The sequence below is a fragment of the Pseudophryne corroboree genome, chromosome 3 (assembly GCF_028390025.1).
Source record: "Pseudophryne corroboree isolate aPseCor3 chromosome 3, aPseCor3.hap2, whole genome shotgun sequence".
NCBI classification, from domain to species: domain Eukaryota; kingdom Metazoa; phylum Chordata; class Amphibia; order Anura; family Myobatrachidae; genus Pseudophryne; species Pseudophryne corroboree.
In genome coordinates, this window is record NC_086446.1 from 403,024,644 (window position 1) to 403,040,309 (window position 15,666).

A 15,666-nucleotide genomic window follows, 5' to 3' on the forward strand; every position below is an offset into this window, starting at 1 on the left:
TGTTGTAGCTCAGCTGCAGTAAGCCTCCCCAGACCTATGCAGCTCAGCACACAGCAGCGGGAGAGAGGCTGCTGCCAGCTAGAAGGGGTGGTGGGGTCCTGGGCCCCCCTTCCGCCTCCTCTTTGCACCTCTGGCCAAGACTCCGGATTGTCCAGTGAATAATATGGACTGGTGCGAGAACAGGTAAATGATATGATAAAAACACAAGTTATTTCATGACAAATTCAGTAAAATTGCATATCAAGTCCCGTGACTGTAATTTTGGGGTTGAATGTGCTGTAGGTTTCCAGTAATTCGCAATATCACTCTGACACTTTGAAATATCACAGTGACCAACAGATCCCTGCAACATTTTACAATGCCTAATAATGCCAAAAAAGAAATCCTAGTTTCCATAATACAAGCCTGTTTTCTCAGACCATTGGCTGATCTGCCTCAGCCTGGACGTGATTGTGACCTTGAAATAGTTACTGCTGCTAAATCACTGTGTGGCTTGTGGAAAAATGCATTGCTTGTGGTTAGCTGCCATGGATTGCCAAGGGAATGTGTTACTATCTGTACGTAACAGCTGTCCCATACAGTAACTCTATACATTCATTCAGCTGCTGGGTAAGCATGATTCTTACCATCTCTACTCTATACACTAAACCTTTTTTTTTTCTCCTAAGTGAGCTTGAGTCAGTGAAGGTCTAGAAGGGTTTATTAAGCTGTGCTCTGCCCTCACCCCTTGTGTCACTCTGCAAGGTACCACACAGCTATATTTAGAGGCCTTGCTGTAGGCTTTCTTTGATCTCTTAAGCACTGTAATATGAATATTTATTAATGGGTAACACTTGTTTTGTTCTAGGAACTCAATGACAAGATGCAGGACAAAGATATTGACTGTGACATGGATGCTAATGGGACCGATTTAAAGAGGTGAAGTTTACCAGTTATTTCCCTTGATTTTCTATCCTTTGTATATTCACTAATACTTGTACATCACCCTTACATATCCACATGCTGAAGTGCACCTTAAAGGCAGCTAATCATGTTACGTCAAGAACAAAAAAAGGTGTGTAAGTGATATAGGGGTATATTTACAAAACTTAGGGTTTGAATACATTTATAACTGCATTAATATTAATAAAGTGTAAAGTGTTTTTGCACTTTATTAGTGCTTTTTGAGTTCAAGCCCACCAAGAGCATTACTTGTAAATATATCTCCTATAAGGAAGGTGTGCTTTGCCCATGGAACCAAGCTTGGCGTACGGATGAAGCCGTGACAGAGCATTCCGCACCAAAAGTATTACTGGCACTCATTTCAGGCATAAATACAGTATAATAGTCTACACCTTTGATCTGCCTGAATCATGCTTTCTTCTACCCAACAACGTCTTCATTTGCTGTAACCATATCTCCAGTTTTATATACCATGACCCTGTTTAAACATAGGAAATATTGCATACAGTTATTAAATGTTTGGTATGTTGCAGTATAAGAGAAGATTCAATTAGTCATAGGTTGTACCACCTATATGCACATTATATTTAATGTGTGTTCATATGAATGAAGCATATTTTGTGTTGTTTTCCAGAACAAAGTCTGTGTCATCTATGTCAGAGTTTGAAAGTATGCTGGATTGTTCTCCTTTCATTCCTGGAAAAACACACCCTGATTTTGGGAACAACAAAGGGATCAAAGGTTTTCTGGCCTCTCAGCTGCTAGTCAATAGTTCCATAGACTCTGATCTCAGTCAGAAAAGTTGTAAATATATGAATGATAAATCCTTGTCTGAGCACTTGGCCAAGGACAATTTGGTCATCTCTTCTTGGGATTACACAATGGGTAAGGCCAGGAATAGTGGAGAACCTAGTCACAAACAGATACAAAGAAGTTACACTGCTCCAGATAGAACTGGCATTCGGATTTATTATAGTCCACCAGTTGTACGCAGGCTGGATGTTCCTTTGGTCCACAGTAAGGAAGAGAAGCTTATGGGAGAGCCGGGATTCCTATTCACAATGGCAAAGCCCAAGGAAACTGAAGTATCAGAACGGTTGTCTGGTAATTACTACAGTCGATGGTTTTGCAATTTCTCCCAAAAGCAAAGTGAACTATTGGACAAAGATACTCTTAAGGACTCTCAGGCATCAGTTCGCGGGTTTCCATCTTCATTGGGTGATTTTGAGATATCAGGAAATATGAGCGATGACATGAAAGAGATCACAAATTGTGTTAGGCAAGCCATTCGCTCCAGTTCTTTGGAGAGGAAAACAAAGAGCACGTCTAGCCAGACTGTTGGGCTCTCAACCGTTGGTGTTCAGACTGTGCAAATGTTAAGTGTTGGTCTTCAAACTGATCTACCTAGAACAAGCCTGCACGCAAAGAGTTGGTCACCAAGAGGGTCTTCTCTGCTATCTACAAGGAGCAAACATATTTCAACATCATTAGACAAAGTCCACTCTCGAATTGAGCGGCCTTGCTGTTCTCCAAAGTATGGCTCTCCCAAACTGCAGAGAAGATCATTGTCAAAACTAGATGGTTCCAAAGATCGAAGCCTGTGGAATCTTCACCAGAGTAAACAAAATGGTTCAGCCTGGGCAAGGTCTACAACAACTAGAGACAGCCCAGTCCTAACCAACATCTACGACGGAACATCCAGCCTCTTTAATGTGGTGGATCATGCTGGAAGTACAGAGTCTCTGTTTAAGACAGGTCTTCCTGAAAGCAGAAGTAAAGCAGAAGCTCCCAAATATGGCATAGTGCAGGAGTTCTTTAGGAATGTGTGTGGCCGTGCCACTCAGAACTCTAGCGCAAACGTTGAAAAGAAGGAGGTGGAAGAAAATAATAAAAGACCCGATAACCATGACCATTGTTCATCAGCTGTGTGTCATCCATCCTACAATGTTTCTAAACTGCTGAGCAAGAAAACACCAAGGCAACATGTCAGTGATGAACAGAAGCCTTCTCCTGCAAGTCAGGTAGCTAAGGATGGAAGCCCCAAGGACCCTGACATAATTTCCACAACAGCAACTGAAGTAAGTAGAGCTCTCGCATATATTGCTAGCTATTTCTAGACCTCCTCAATTACGGTCCATTATGTCTTTGAAGCAATTAAGCTGTGACTCATTACATATGGGAAATATCTAACAGTGCAGATTACTTATGTCTGATATGTCTATGGTGCTGCAATAAATATTTTTTCTTGTCCAAAATTGGAAATTTATAGAGCAACTGTTAGTGTAGATCTTATTTCTGTTCCTCCTGGTACAGAGCTGCACTTTCCCTACTTCCTGAAGAGGGCATTGGCAGCATGAATTGCTTTCATCTTAAAAATCATGTGCATGTTCTCTAACGTCCTAGTGGATGCTGGGAACTCCGTAAGGACCATGGGGAATAGCGGGCTCCGAAGGAGGCTGGGCACTCTAGAAAGATTTATGACTACCTGGTGTGCACTGGCTCCTCCCACTATGACCCTCCTCCAAGCCTCAGTTAGATCTTGTGCCCGGCCGAGGTTGGATGCACACTAGGGGCTCTCCTGAGCCCTTAGAAAGAAAGTATAGATTATTGCAATGTCCATTCTGTCAGGAGGGTATTGGAGACCCGACACTGGACAGGTGATGCTGACTTTAAAAGGCACATAGAGCCTTATAAGGGTGAGGAATTGGTTGGGGATGGTCTCTGGGACCTCGTATCCACAGCAACAGCTGGGATGAAAATATTTTACCTCAGGTTTCCTCACAGCCTAAGAAACGCACTGTATTATCAGGTACAGTCCTTTCGGCTTCAAAAAAGCAGGCGGGTCAAACGAGGGAAGAGGGAAAATGCTGCACCAGCAGCCAGTCCCCAGAATCAAAATTCTTCCCCTGCTTCCTCTGAGTCCACCGCATGACGCGGGGGCTCCACAGGCGTAGCCAGGTACGGTGGAGGGCCGCCTCAAAAATTTCAGCGATCAGTGGGCTCGCTCACAGGTGGATCCCTGGATCCTTCAAGTAGTATCTCAGGGGTACAAGCTGGAAGTCGAGGCGTCTCCCCCCCGCCGTTTACTCAAATCTGCCTTGCCGACAACTCCCTCAGGCAGGGAGGCTGTGCTAGAGGCAATTCACAAGCTGTATTCCCAGCAGGTGATAGTCAAGGTGCCCCTACTTCAACAAGGACGGGGTTACTATTCCACACTGTTTGTGGTACCGAAACCAGCCGGTTCGGTGAGACCCATTTTAAAATGGAAATCCTTGAACACTTACATAACAAAGTTCAAGATGGAATCGCTCAGGGCGGTTATTGCAAGCCTGGACGAGGGGGATTACATGGTATCCCTGGACATCAAGGATGCTTACCTGCATGTCCCTATTTACCTTCCTCACCAGGAGTACCTCAGATTGTGGTACAGGATTGCCATTACCAATTCCAGACACTACCGTTTGGACTGTCCACGGCACCGAGGGTGTTTACCAAGGTAATGGCAGAAATGATGATACTCCTTCAAAAAAAAAAAAAGGGAGTTTTTATTTATCCCATACTTGGATGATCTCCTTATAAAGGCAAGGTCCAGGGAGCAGTTACTGGTCGGAGTAGCACTATCTCAGGAGGTGCTACAACAGCATGGCTGGATTCTGAACATTCCAAAGTCACAGCTGGTTCCTTCCACTCGCTTACTGTTCCTGGGGATGATTTTGGACACAGAACAGAAAAAAGTGTTTCTCCCGCAGGAGAAAGCCAAGGAGCTGTCATCTCTAGTCAGAGACCTCCTAAAACCAAAAAGGATATCGGTGCATCGTTGCACACGAGTCCTGGGAAAAATGGTGGCTTCATACGAAGCAATTCCATTTGGCAGGTTCCATGCGAGGACCTTCCCGTGAGACCTCTTAGATAAGTGGTCGGGATCGCAGCTTCAAATGCATCAAATGATAACCCTGTCTCCAAGGACCAGGGTGTCTCTACTGTGGTGGATGCAGGGTGCTCATCTTCTAGAGGGCCGCAGTTTCGGCATACAGGACTGGGTCCTGGTGACCACGGATGCCAGCCTTCAAGGCTGGGGAGCAGTCACACAGGGAAGAAACTTCCAGGGCCTATGGTCAAGTCAGGAGACTTCCCTACATATAAATTCTGGAACTGAGGGCCATTTACAATGCCCTAAGTCAGGCAAGACCCCTGCTTAAAAACCAGCCGGTACTGATACAGTCAGACAACATCACGGCAGTCGCCCATGTGACCCGACAGGGCGGCACAAGAAGCAGGATGGCAATGGCAGAAGCCACAAGGATTCTCCGATGGGCGGAAAATCACGTACTAGCACTGTCAGCAGTGTTCATTCCGGGAGTGGACAACTGGGAAGCAGACTTCCTCAGCAGGCACGACCTCCACCCGGGAGAGTGGGGACTTCATCCAGAAGTCTTCCAACTGATTGTAAACCGTTGGGAAAGGCCACAGGTGGACATGATGGCGTCCCGCCTCAACAAAAAGCTAAAGAGATATTGCGCCAGGTCAAGGGACCCTCAGGCGATAGCTGTGGACGCTCTAGTGACACCGTGGGTGTACCAGTCGGTTTATGTGTTCCCTACTCTGCCTCTCATAACAAAGGTACTGAGAATAATAAGATGGCGAGGAGTAAGAACGATACTCGTGGTTCCGGATTGGCCAAGAAGGGCTTGGTACCCGGAACTTCAGGAAATGATATCAGAGGACCCATGGCCTCTGCCGCTCAGACAGGACCTGCTTCAGCAGGGGCCCTGTCTGTTCCAAGACTTACCGCGGCTGCGTTTGACGGCATGGCGATTAAGCGCCGGATCCTGAAGGAAATGGGTATTCCGGAAGAAGTCATTCCTGCGCTTATTAAAGCCAGGAAAGATGTTACGGCAAAGCATTATCACCGCATGTGGCGGGAATATGTTGCATAGTGCGAGGCCAAAAAGGCCCCAACAGAGGAATTTCCACTAGGTCGATTTCTACATTTCCTGCAAGCAGGAGTGAATATGGGCCTAAGTCTAGGCTCCATTAAAGTACAGATCTCGGCTCTGTCGATTTTCTTTCAAAAAGAATTAGCTTCAGTACCTGAAGTTCAGGCATTGTGAAAGGAGTGCTGCATATTCAGCCCCCGTTTGTGCCCCCTGTGGCACCTTGGGATCTCAACGTGGTGTTGAGTTTTCTTAAAATCACATTGGTTTGAGCCACTAAAAACTGTGGATCTAAAATATCTCACGTGGAAAGTGGTCATGTTATTGGCCTTGGCTTCAGCCAGGCGAGTGTCAGAATTGGCGGCTTTATCATGTAAAAGCCCTTATCTGATTTTCCATATGGATAGGGCAGAATTGAGGACTCGTCCCCAATTTCTTCCTAAGGTGGTGTCAGCGTTTCACCTGAACCAGCCTATTGTGGTGCCGGCGGCTACTAGTGAATTGGAGGACTCCAAGTTGCTAGACGTTGTCAGGGCCCTGAAAATATATGTTTCCAGGACGGCTGGAGTCAGAAACTCTGACTCGCTGTTTATCCTGTATGCACCCAACAAGCTGGGTGCTCCTGCTTCTAAGCAGTCTATTGCTCGCTGGATTTGTAGTACAATTCAGCTTGCACATTCTGTGGCAGGCATACCACAGCCAAAATCTGTAAATGCCCATTCCACAAGGAAGGTGGGCTCATCTTGGGCGGCTGCCCGAGGGGTCTCGGCTTTACAACTTTGCCGAGCAGCTACTTGGTCAGGGGCAAACACGTTTGCAAAATTCTACAAATTTGATACCCTGGCTGAGGAGGACCTGGAGTTCTCTCATTCGGTGCTACAGAGTCATCCGCACTCTCCCGCCCGTTTGGGAGCTTTGGTATAATCCCCATGGTCCTTACGGAGTTCCCAGCATCCACTAGGACGTTAGAGAAAATAAGAATTTACTCACCGGTAATTCTATTTCTCGTAGTCCGTAGTGGATGCTGGGCGCCCATCCCAAGTGCGGATTGTCTGCAATACTTGTAAATAGTTATTGTTAACTAAAGGGTTATTGTTGAGCCATCTGTTGAGAGGCTCAGTTGTTTTCATACTGTCAAACTGGATATAGTATCACGAGTTGTACGGTGTGATTGGTGTGGCTGGTAAGAGTCTTACCCGGGATTCTAAATCCTTCCTTATTATGTCTGCTCGTCCGGGCACAGTGTCCTAACTGAGGCTTGGAGGAGGGTCATAGTGGGAGGAGCCAGTGCACACCAGGTAGTCGTAAATCTTTCTAGAGTGCCCAGCCTCCTTCGGAGCCCGCTATTCCCCATGGTCCTTACGGAGTTCCCAGCATCCACTACGGACTACGAGAAATAGAATTACCGGTGAGTAAATTCTTATTTTTCCAATTATCTGTGAAACTATGGTCATAATTAATCCCTAATTCAATATGAAGGTATGAACCTATTTTTAATTAGTAAAAATACCTCTAAGGGGTATATTCAATTAAGGTCGGATCCATTCCGACATGCATTTGTCGGAATGGATCAGACAAGGGCTATTCAATGCCCATCTCAATTTGACTTTAAAAAAGTCGAATTGAGATGAGGGACCGGAGAGGGGGCAGACGGGGGGACAGCTGCAAGACCTCACTTGCTGGAGCTGGGTGGACGCTGCCGTGAGCGGCGGCTGTGCCACATCCTCCAGCAGTGCTGTGCTGTAGCGCTGTTGTCCCCCATCTGCCTGCGGCTCTCCCCCCTCTCCTCCTCTCAGGTCCCTCATCTCAGTACGACTTTTTTTTAGGTCGAACTGAGATGGTCGTAAACGGGGCCAAAACCTGTCGAATTTGTCCCCGTTTCCCTCAGAAGCACGTGAATCGGCAGCTATACCGCCAATTCACGTACTATTCGACAAGTCAAATTCCCCGACTTGTCGAATAAAAAAGCTGGGGACTAAATAGGTCGGAACCCCTTCCGACCTGAAAAAGTCGAAAACTGACGTCTTTTCGACCTTAATTGATTATACCCCTAAGTGAGAAGCCCCCTTTTTTTATTGTTTTCATTAATCCTTGCAGGACTTGGCCTGTAATTGCAGCTCACATCCTGTAACATCGTGCTTCTCCAGACCGTCCCGGACCCTCTCACGCCAGCCCCACACCAGGTGCCAGCTCCACCAGGAACCAGCTGTTTCTGAGGATAAAGTGGTAACTGGTTACAACTGAGGAGGTTCCTGTATTTTCTACTTTCCCACGATGCACTTCACTTTCCTGCGGCTATTGTAAATATGCGCTCATAAGGAAGGACACTGAATCACCCAAGATAACATGAATATATACCTTCATTTGTGTACATAGGATAGCAAAGTAAATATGCTACACTTAAGATTACCTTATTTCACCGTCCCTGCTGGATGCTATTATAGCACTTAACCCCTCTTTGATATGAGTACCTTACGTACGTAGATATACATATACTGCTCACTGGGCAATGTATGTATATGTAAAATATCTCTATAACTAGGAATTACTTTTCTGCCAGATGGACTCATCAGAAAAATGTCAGTGGTAAATATCTAATTTGGACTTACCTGAATTTGGACACATTTATGTCCTTTATTTAAACCAAACTCTTAATCATTCCTCTTATTACACAACGTGGTTATTCAGCCCTTATTGTCTCACAAATATACTTTATATATACATGTATATACAATATACTGTATTCATCACAGCGGTACTTAGCGATCTTACTGTCTGGCTGTAAAGTAGATCTATAATTTATATAGTTAATTTTTTTATTTAATATAATGTTCAGTCAATCTTTTTGGACCATGATCCACACTGGTCAAAGTAATAATAATTAACATGAGAATTTATTTATTAACCAGTAAAACAAATGTACAGTGTATATTGCAAAGTAAAAATACCTACATTATTTTGGTAGTGCGTCTTAAAACAGAGTACTTTGTTTAAAGCTGCAACAAAACTGGCTTTGGGCAGTGACACAGCTGACCGGAGTGTAATATTGGAAAACAAGGCATTTCATTGGTTGATTTCTAGAAGTGTAACCCAGCTTTTAGTGAAGGCATTTGGGAGTATTGTTCAAGAGAGCGAAATATTTGCCTAAAGCAATGGGAACACACAAAGCCTGCCCCTGTCAATAGAAAACATTCTGAAGGTATGAATATTGGTTTAAAATACTTGCATTGTGTATATAATGTGTATACAGTCATTTGTTGGTCATACTAAAAGGCAATGTTTTATTGCTGATTTAAAAATTTTTTCCATTTTGTATGCGTGTATATAAAAACATACATACAGTACATACATATATCTCACATTACATTTGTGAGACTCATCAGATGGCATTATGATGCAGGCACTAAATTGTTTGCGGACTCGCCATATACAGTACAGTGAAAGAATACTGTATCGTACCACTCTGAGGTAATTAAATCACTAGGACGAGGAGCAAGTAGGTAACCGGTGATGCAGACCACTGGTCTAGATGTACTGTACCATCTCAGTTGATGTCCTATTTCTAAATCTGTCTCTTGGAGTCAATAATGATAGGCACAGGTTCCTTCTGATCTGCATGAGTGATGGAAGGAGGGGTTAGTTTACAGTGGGGTAGTTGCCTGCATAGGGGAGACAGGAGTCTGTGGGTTCCACGGTTATCCAACCAATCAAATTATAAGGGATTAGTGACATTACTGAGATATGAAGTCTGGGTGTGTTTTACGCTTTCCCTTTAGTTCTGTAAGGTGCTATTAGAGGACACCCACTGCTGTATACATATTTCTGGACCATGGCACATGCTGTCATTATGTTTAATGCGCTAAGTGAATATAATTTTGTTCTGCAACTATACATTTTAAGCTCATGCTACTACAGTACTATGTTGTACACTCCTTTGTCTCTGTGAATGGTAGCATACACTACCATTCTGTATGCACCTCTTATCAGTGTTCTCTTACACTGCTATTACACTACCATTCTTTATACACCTATTCTGTGAATGTTAGTTTACACTGCCATTTTGTGTAATCCTCAGTGTTAACATACAGTACACTGCAACTCTGTATGCATCTCCTCTGAACAGTGACTTACACTACCACTCTGTCTGACTTCCTCCCAGTGTTCTCATATACTGCCACTCTTTATACACCTCCTCTGTGAGTGTTAGCTTGCACTGCCACTCTTTATACACCTCCTCTGTGAGTGTTAGCTTGCACTGACACTCTTTTATACACCTCCTCTGTGAGTGTTAGCTTGCACTGCCACTCTTTATACACCTCCTCTGTGAGTGTTAGCTTGCACTGCCACTCTTTATACACCTCCCCTGTGAGTGTTAGGTTGCACTGCCGCTCTTTATACACCTCCCCTGTGAGTGTTAGCTTGCACTGTCACTCTTTATACACATCCTCTGTGAGTGTTAGCTTGCACTGCCACTCTTTATACACATCCTCTGTGAGTGTTAGCTTGCACTGCCACTCTTTATACACCTCCTCTGTGAGTGTTAGCTTGCTCTGCCACTCTTTATACACCTCCTCTGTGAGTGTTAGCTTGCTCTGCCACTCTTTATACACCTCCTCTGTGAGTGTTAGCTTGCACTGCCACTCTTTATACACCTCCTCTGTGAGTGTTAGCTTGCACTGCCACTCTTTATACACCTCCTCTGTGAGTGTTAGCTTGCACTGCCACTCTTTATACACCTCCTCTGTGAGTGTTAGCTTGTACTGCCACTCTTTATACACCTCCTCTGTGAGTGTTAGCTTGCACTGCCACTCTTTATACACCTCTGTGAGTGTTCGCTTGCACTGTTACTGTGTATGCACCTCCTCTGGAAAAACTGATTTACACTACCACTCTATATGGGTTGGGGATGGAATCCCGGCGGCCGGGATCCCGGAGGTCAGCATACCGACACCGGGATCCCGACGTCACAATGTGGGCAGTGGGGCGAGCGCTAGAAAGTCCCTTGCAGGCTCACTGTGCTCTCCACAAGTTCTATTCCCACTCTGTGGGAATAGCCATGGCGCAGCTGTCGGCATTCTTGGCGGTCGGGATCCCGACGATTGACCACCGGGATCCCGACTACCGGGATATTAACTGCATCCTCTCTGTATATCTTCCTTCCAGTGTTAGCATCCGTTGCATGGTATCCGGTACATAGGACGACAGTCAATAGGTCGACTTTATATGGTTGACATGGTCAAAAGGTCGACAGGTTTAAATTATCGACATGACAGTAGTCGACAAACTTTTTTTCATTATTCTTTGCAATTTTTCAACTTTTTTATACTTTTCCATCCACGTGGGCTACGATTGGGGATGGTAGCCTGTGCCGAGCACCGTGGTAGCAGAGTGCAGCACCTTGCCCTAAGCGCAGTCCATCCGAGGGGATGCGGTACACTAATTGGGGTTTCATGTGATAAAACCTACAAATTCACATCCAAAAAACATTAAAAAAAACTTGTGTCCACCTTATGTCCATGTTGACATTGTGCATATCGGCCTTTTGGTGCCGACCTTTTCACAGTTGACCTATTATAACATAACCTGTTAGCTCACACTGCCACTCTTTATACACCTCCTCTGTGATTGTTAGGTTACACTACCATTCTGTGCTCCTCCCAGTGTTAGCGTGCACTGCTACTCGGTATGTACCTCCTCAGCGACTATTGGCTTACACTACTACTCTGTACTACTCCTCTCAATGTTAGCTCACACTTCTACTCTGTATACGCCTCATCTGTGAGTATTCACTTATACTACCATTTGTATACACCTTCTCTGTGAATGTTAGCATGCACTACCCTCTGTATGCACCTCATCTGTGGACATTGGCTACCACTGCCACCGTGTGCACTACACCTCTTGCTGTTAGCTTACACTGCCATGCTGTATACGCTTCCTTCCATTATTAGTGTACACTACCACTCTGTGTTCTCCTTCTCAATGTTTACTTACACTACAATGCTATACACTCCACTCCTTAGTAGTTTTGGCTCACTATGTACAATCTACAGGCTTTCATTACAAAGCCACTTTATATTTTCCAAGTAACATTAACTGACATTACAAAAATGATCACACTTCTCTGCATAAAATCCTCTTCGCTTCGTCACTGCGCGCTCTTTGTCCGGGAAATGTCAGCTCACAGTGTGTATTTCTACTCATACCAAATAGTATAATAACTTCAAAGATGTACAATAGATACTGAGTTTTGAGCAATATGTGTAAATTTCAGAAGACAAAACGAGGGGGGGGAGCACGAAAACACTGCAGTCCTTTTATTTCCTTGGTAATGTTAGTGCACATTGCTCTCCGTATTCTACCTTTCAATCTTAACACATTATTCCTCTGTGCACTTATTTTCAGGGTGAGATTAATTTACACAATCCCTTTATACATGTTAGCTGACACCACCACTGCTCCTCAGGACATGCACACTCTCTACCATCCACTCAGTGATTTAGCATACACTGTTAATACAAGGTAACTATAATGTATGTATAGAACACTTACCATAAGAAAAAATTAGATAACAAACAATACATTCAGAGAGTCAAAGTGGACAGGTTGTCTGTACACAGAATAGGTTTCAACCATTTTGTCTGTTGAACCAATATTCAGTTTGCTAGGGGCTAGAGCTCACTTTCCTTTAGTGATGTTACTGGTGAATTTATAGGTTGCATATTGGTTCAACTAGTGGTTGCATCCAGTGTTTGTAGATACTACACATGGGAGACAACATTTTTAAATGATTGGGGGAGCTCCTAATATGACTGAAAATGTCATGCATAGACATGGATAGGGACACAAATATTAGGTGTGCTCAAGCACTCATAGAGCTGCTACCTATGCATGCACACATTAAGTATAATCTGGCTACAGTATAGGGGGTTTTCTAGAAAAGAGGAGGGATGCAAAATAGCCTTAACTGAGCTTTACAGGTTCTCTGGATTTTATAATGTTCACTGCCATTTTGTAGCCATCTCTGCTTTTTTCTTATTCACAAGAGTAAAAAAGTGGTTGTGTTTCAGTAACGTTGCAAACTTTCGTATGCATTTTTATAGAATTTACCTTTTGTAGTAGTTTTAAGCATTTTTTATGACTGAATCCTCACTCCACATTTAATCAAAGGAAAAGGAAGCTATCCTGCCTGATAGAGACCTGCAAAATCAGACCATTATTTTTTAAGAAAGCTAGAAAATAGATTTTAAGGCATAAAATTGGACAAAAAGGGACATTTACATCAGTAATATTCTATAAAACCTTCAGTCATTTCCTTGTAGATATTTCAGTGAACGTTTTCCCATTCCTCCACTTTTTATAGATTATTCCCCTTGGTGTTGTAAGAAAGAAGCATTTGGCACTCACACTTGGGGTCTCAGAATAACAGCATTTAGTGGGCGGTATCCAATTAGCCGCAACAATGCCGCAGCTGCGAAAAACGGATGTTTATCTCCGCCTCCCAATTAATTTAAGAAGAAAAATCCCTGTTGCTCTTGTGAAAATACATAGGTCCGCAGCTTTTCCCAGACCATATGTATTTTCGGGGCACTTACCGCGTAAAAAATAGTCACATATAGGGGATTTGGCAAAACCAATTCCCTGCAAGTGCCGTCATCGGGAGATAAGCGCAGGCTATCGGGGTTTATAGGATAGCCCCCGGCAAACCAATTAGCCGCCGTAATTAATTGGATACTGCTTGTGCTTAGAGATTTCATAACACATCCAAGCACACACAATGCACAGCTGTATTACAGTACACAATCTGTTCAAAACACATAAATAGGTATATATTTACTTCCTCACTGAAGGATTTTGTATATGTGTATACTCTCTGTAAAAACAAAAAAACATAAATATAGCCACATACATACATAGGAATAGACTGTCACTAGAAATTGCCTGTAAATAGGTGATAATTATACTTTTAACTTCAAATAGCCTGTAGTGATTCTGACATGCATTTCCGCAGGGAAGATATTTTAATGATTTATATACAAGGAGCACGGCATTTCAATACAGCGCATATAGAAGAACAGGCTAGCATTATACTATAAACCATGTATATGTCTCTCCCAATTATGACTTTTGCAGGTTCTTCATAAACATTTACATTTTATGTCCTATCTACATAGCAGTGAGATACTGATAACAATAAAACCTTGCTCGATGAGGTTTGTACAGTAGAGGTTTTATGGTGTCATATGGTTTGGCCTTCGTAGTCATAGGCCGATCTGTGAATGCCTTAATCTGCCTGGTCAGCTGCACTCTGACGAATACATCTTTTATTACATTTCCTGACCTAATTCCACTCTACCATGTATATATTTAATATTTATTTATTTTTTAGATTTTTGTTTTTTAATTTTTATTTCCCATTGTGCATTTTGTTTTCCCTTCTTTTTTTTTAAATAATTTTTGTATCTTAAGCACACAGATTTTAAACTATATGGTTAAAGTAGCAGCTTCATATTAAGTGCAATGTTTGGAGAGGCGGGTGACTTATATTGGGCTATAGTATATGTAATGCATGAAAAAATGGACACCAGTAGGTTGGAAAATTACCATTTTGGATGTATATATTTGTTTTGTTTTCTTAGAACATTTTCAATGAATTTTCTGCATTTTTTTAAAGTGTCCACTTTTAGATTGCTCCCTACTTTATACCAATGAATTTTCAAGTTTTTGTAATAGAAGTTTCTCAAGTGCACTTGTAAATACCTAAAACATGTTTCTAATTCTGTGATGTAATTAGTAAAATGAGAGCAAGCAAAAAAAAACATCTTAAAATTATACAAATTCCAACTATCCGTCCGCTTGTGATTGGAAACAATAATATGCATAGCATTCAGTACAACATTTTTACCTTTAGAGATGTATAACATGTCGAAATTGAATTTCAGTTATTTAAGGGTTAATAATTAACTCACTGCTGTATGTGACTTATATTTGTTTTTTCCCCTCAAACTTGTACTGTATCATCTGATGTAAAAACACAATTTTTTGAACTTGCTATTTTTCATGCCTTTTCATTGCTATTGCGTCTTTGTATCTGTGTGTCAACTAAACTGTCACATTTCCATAAATTAAACTGTTAAAATAATCTATGTTTTCCATGGTTTTATATGCTATGTACTGACGCTACGTCCTAGATCTATAATAACAACGTTGCACAGATATACACACATACACACACACACACACGCACACACACACACACAGTTCAAACTAGATGGACCTGTATGGTTAGCTTTAATTTACAAAGCACTAACATATTACACAGCGCTATAGATTGAGCAGATCATGACTCAAATTACAGAAAATGACCTGGAACAAGGTAAAAAAAAAAAAACCCGCTCTGCACAAAGCTTACAATCTAAGAGGTGTGGGAACAACTGATACTTACTGAAGTGGAATGCCAATTGTAGCTGGCTGTGGGGAAGTGTCTGTGGCTATTATAAAACAACCGCATAATCACACATCAATAGTTAAGCAGCGATTGGTAACTGACATTTCTGTTGGAGACCAGAAACGTGAACTACTGTACAGTAGTTATCTGATGTCTGCCATAAATGTCCTTCACTAGATATCCCAACCTTCCTTTTCTGTTCATGAAAATACTTCTGACTTCATGCTGCACATTGTGTATCTCTGTGTTATTCTTTGCTTCTGTGCTGCTGGAAACGTAGATGGTAACAGCAATGTTACTTCTACATTTAAAAATGTCATGTTTAGAGGATTTCTCTATGTG

The 15,666-nt window shown here is 42.7% G+C and overlaps 1 protein-coding gene across 4 annotated transcripts in view; it reads left to right on the top strand.

Moving 5' to 3' along the window:
- Window positions 1–15,018, top strand: part of MTCL2 (microtubule crosslinking factor 2) — a 146,220-nt gene extending 131,202 nt beyond the window's left edge. For 3 of the 4 annotated variants that reach the window (XM_063960136.1, XM_063960133.1, XM_063960134.1), the window contains 3 exons: window positions 848–918; window positions 1,577–3,020; window positions 7,974–15,018. In XM_063960136.1, coding sequence (XP_063816206.1) covers window positions 848–918; window positions 1,577–3,020; window positions 7,974–8,120 — 1,662 coding nt within the window. In that variant the 3' untranslated portion in view covers window positions 8,121–15,018. The remainder of the gene's footprint in view (window positions 1–847; window positions 919–1,576; window positions 3,021–7,973) is intronic. The other variant, XM_063960135.1, reaches the window with a different exon arrangement.
- Window positions 15,019–15,666: the final 648 nt, after the last annotated feature.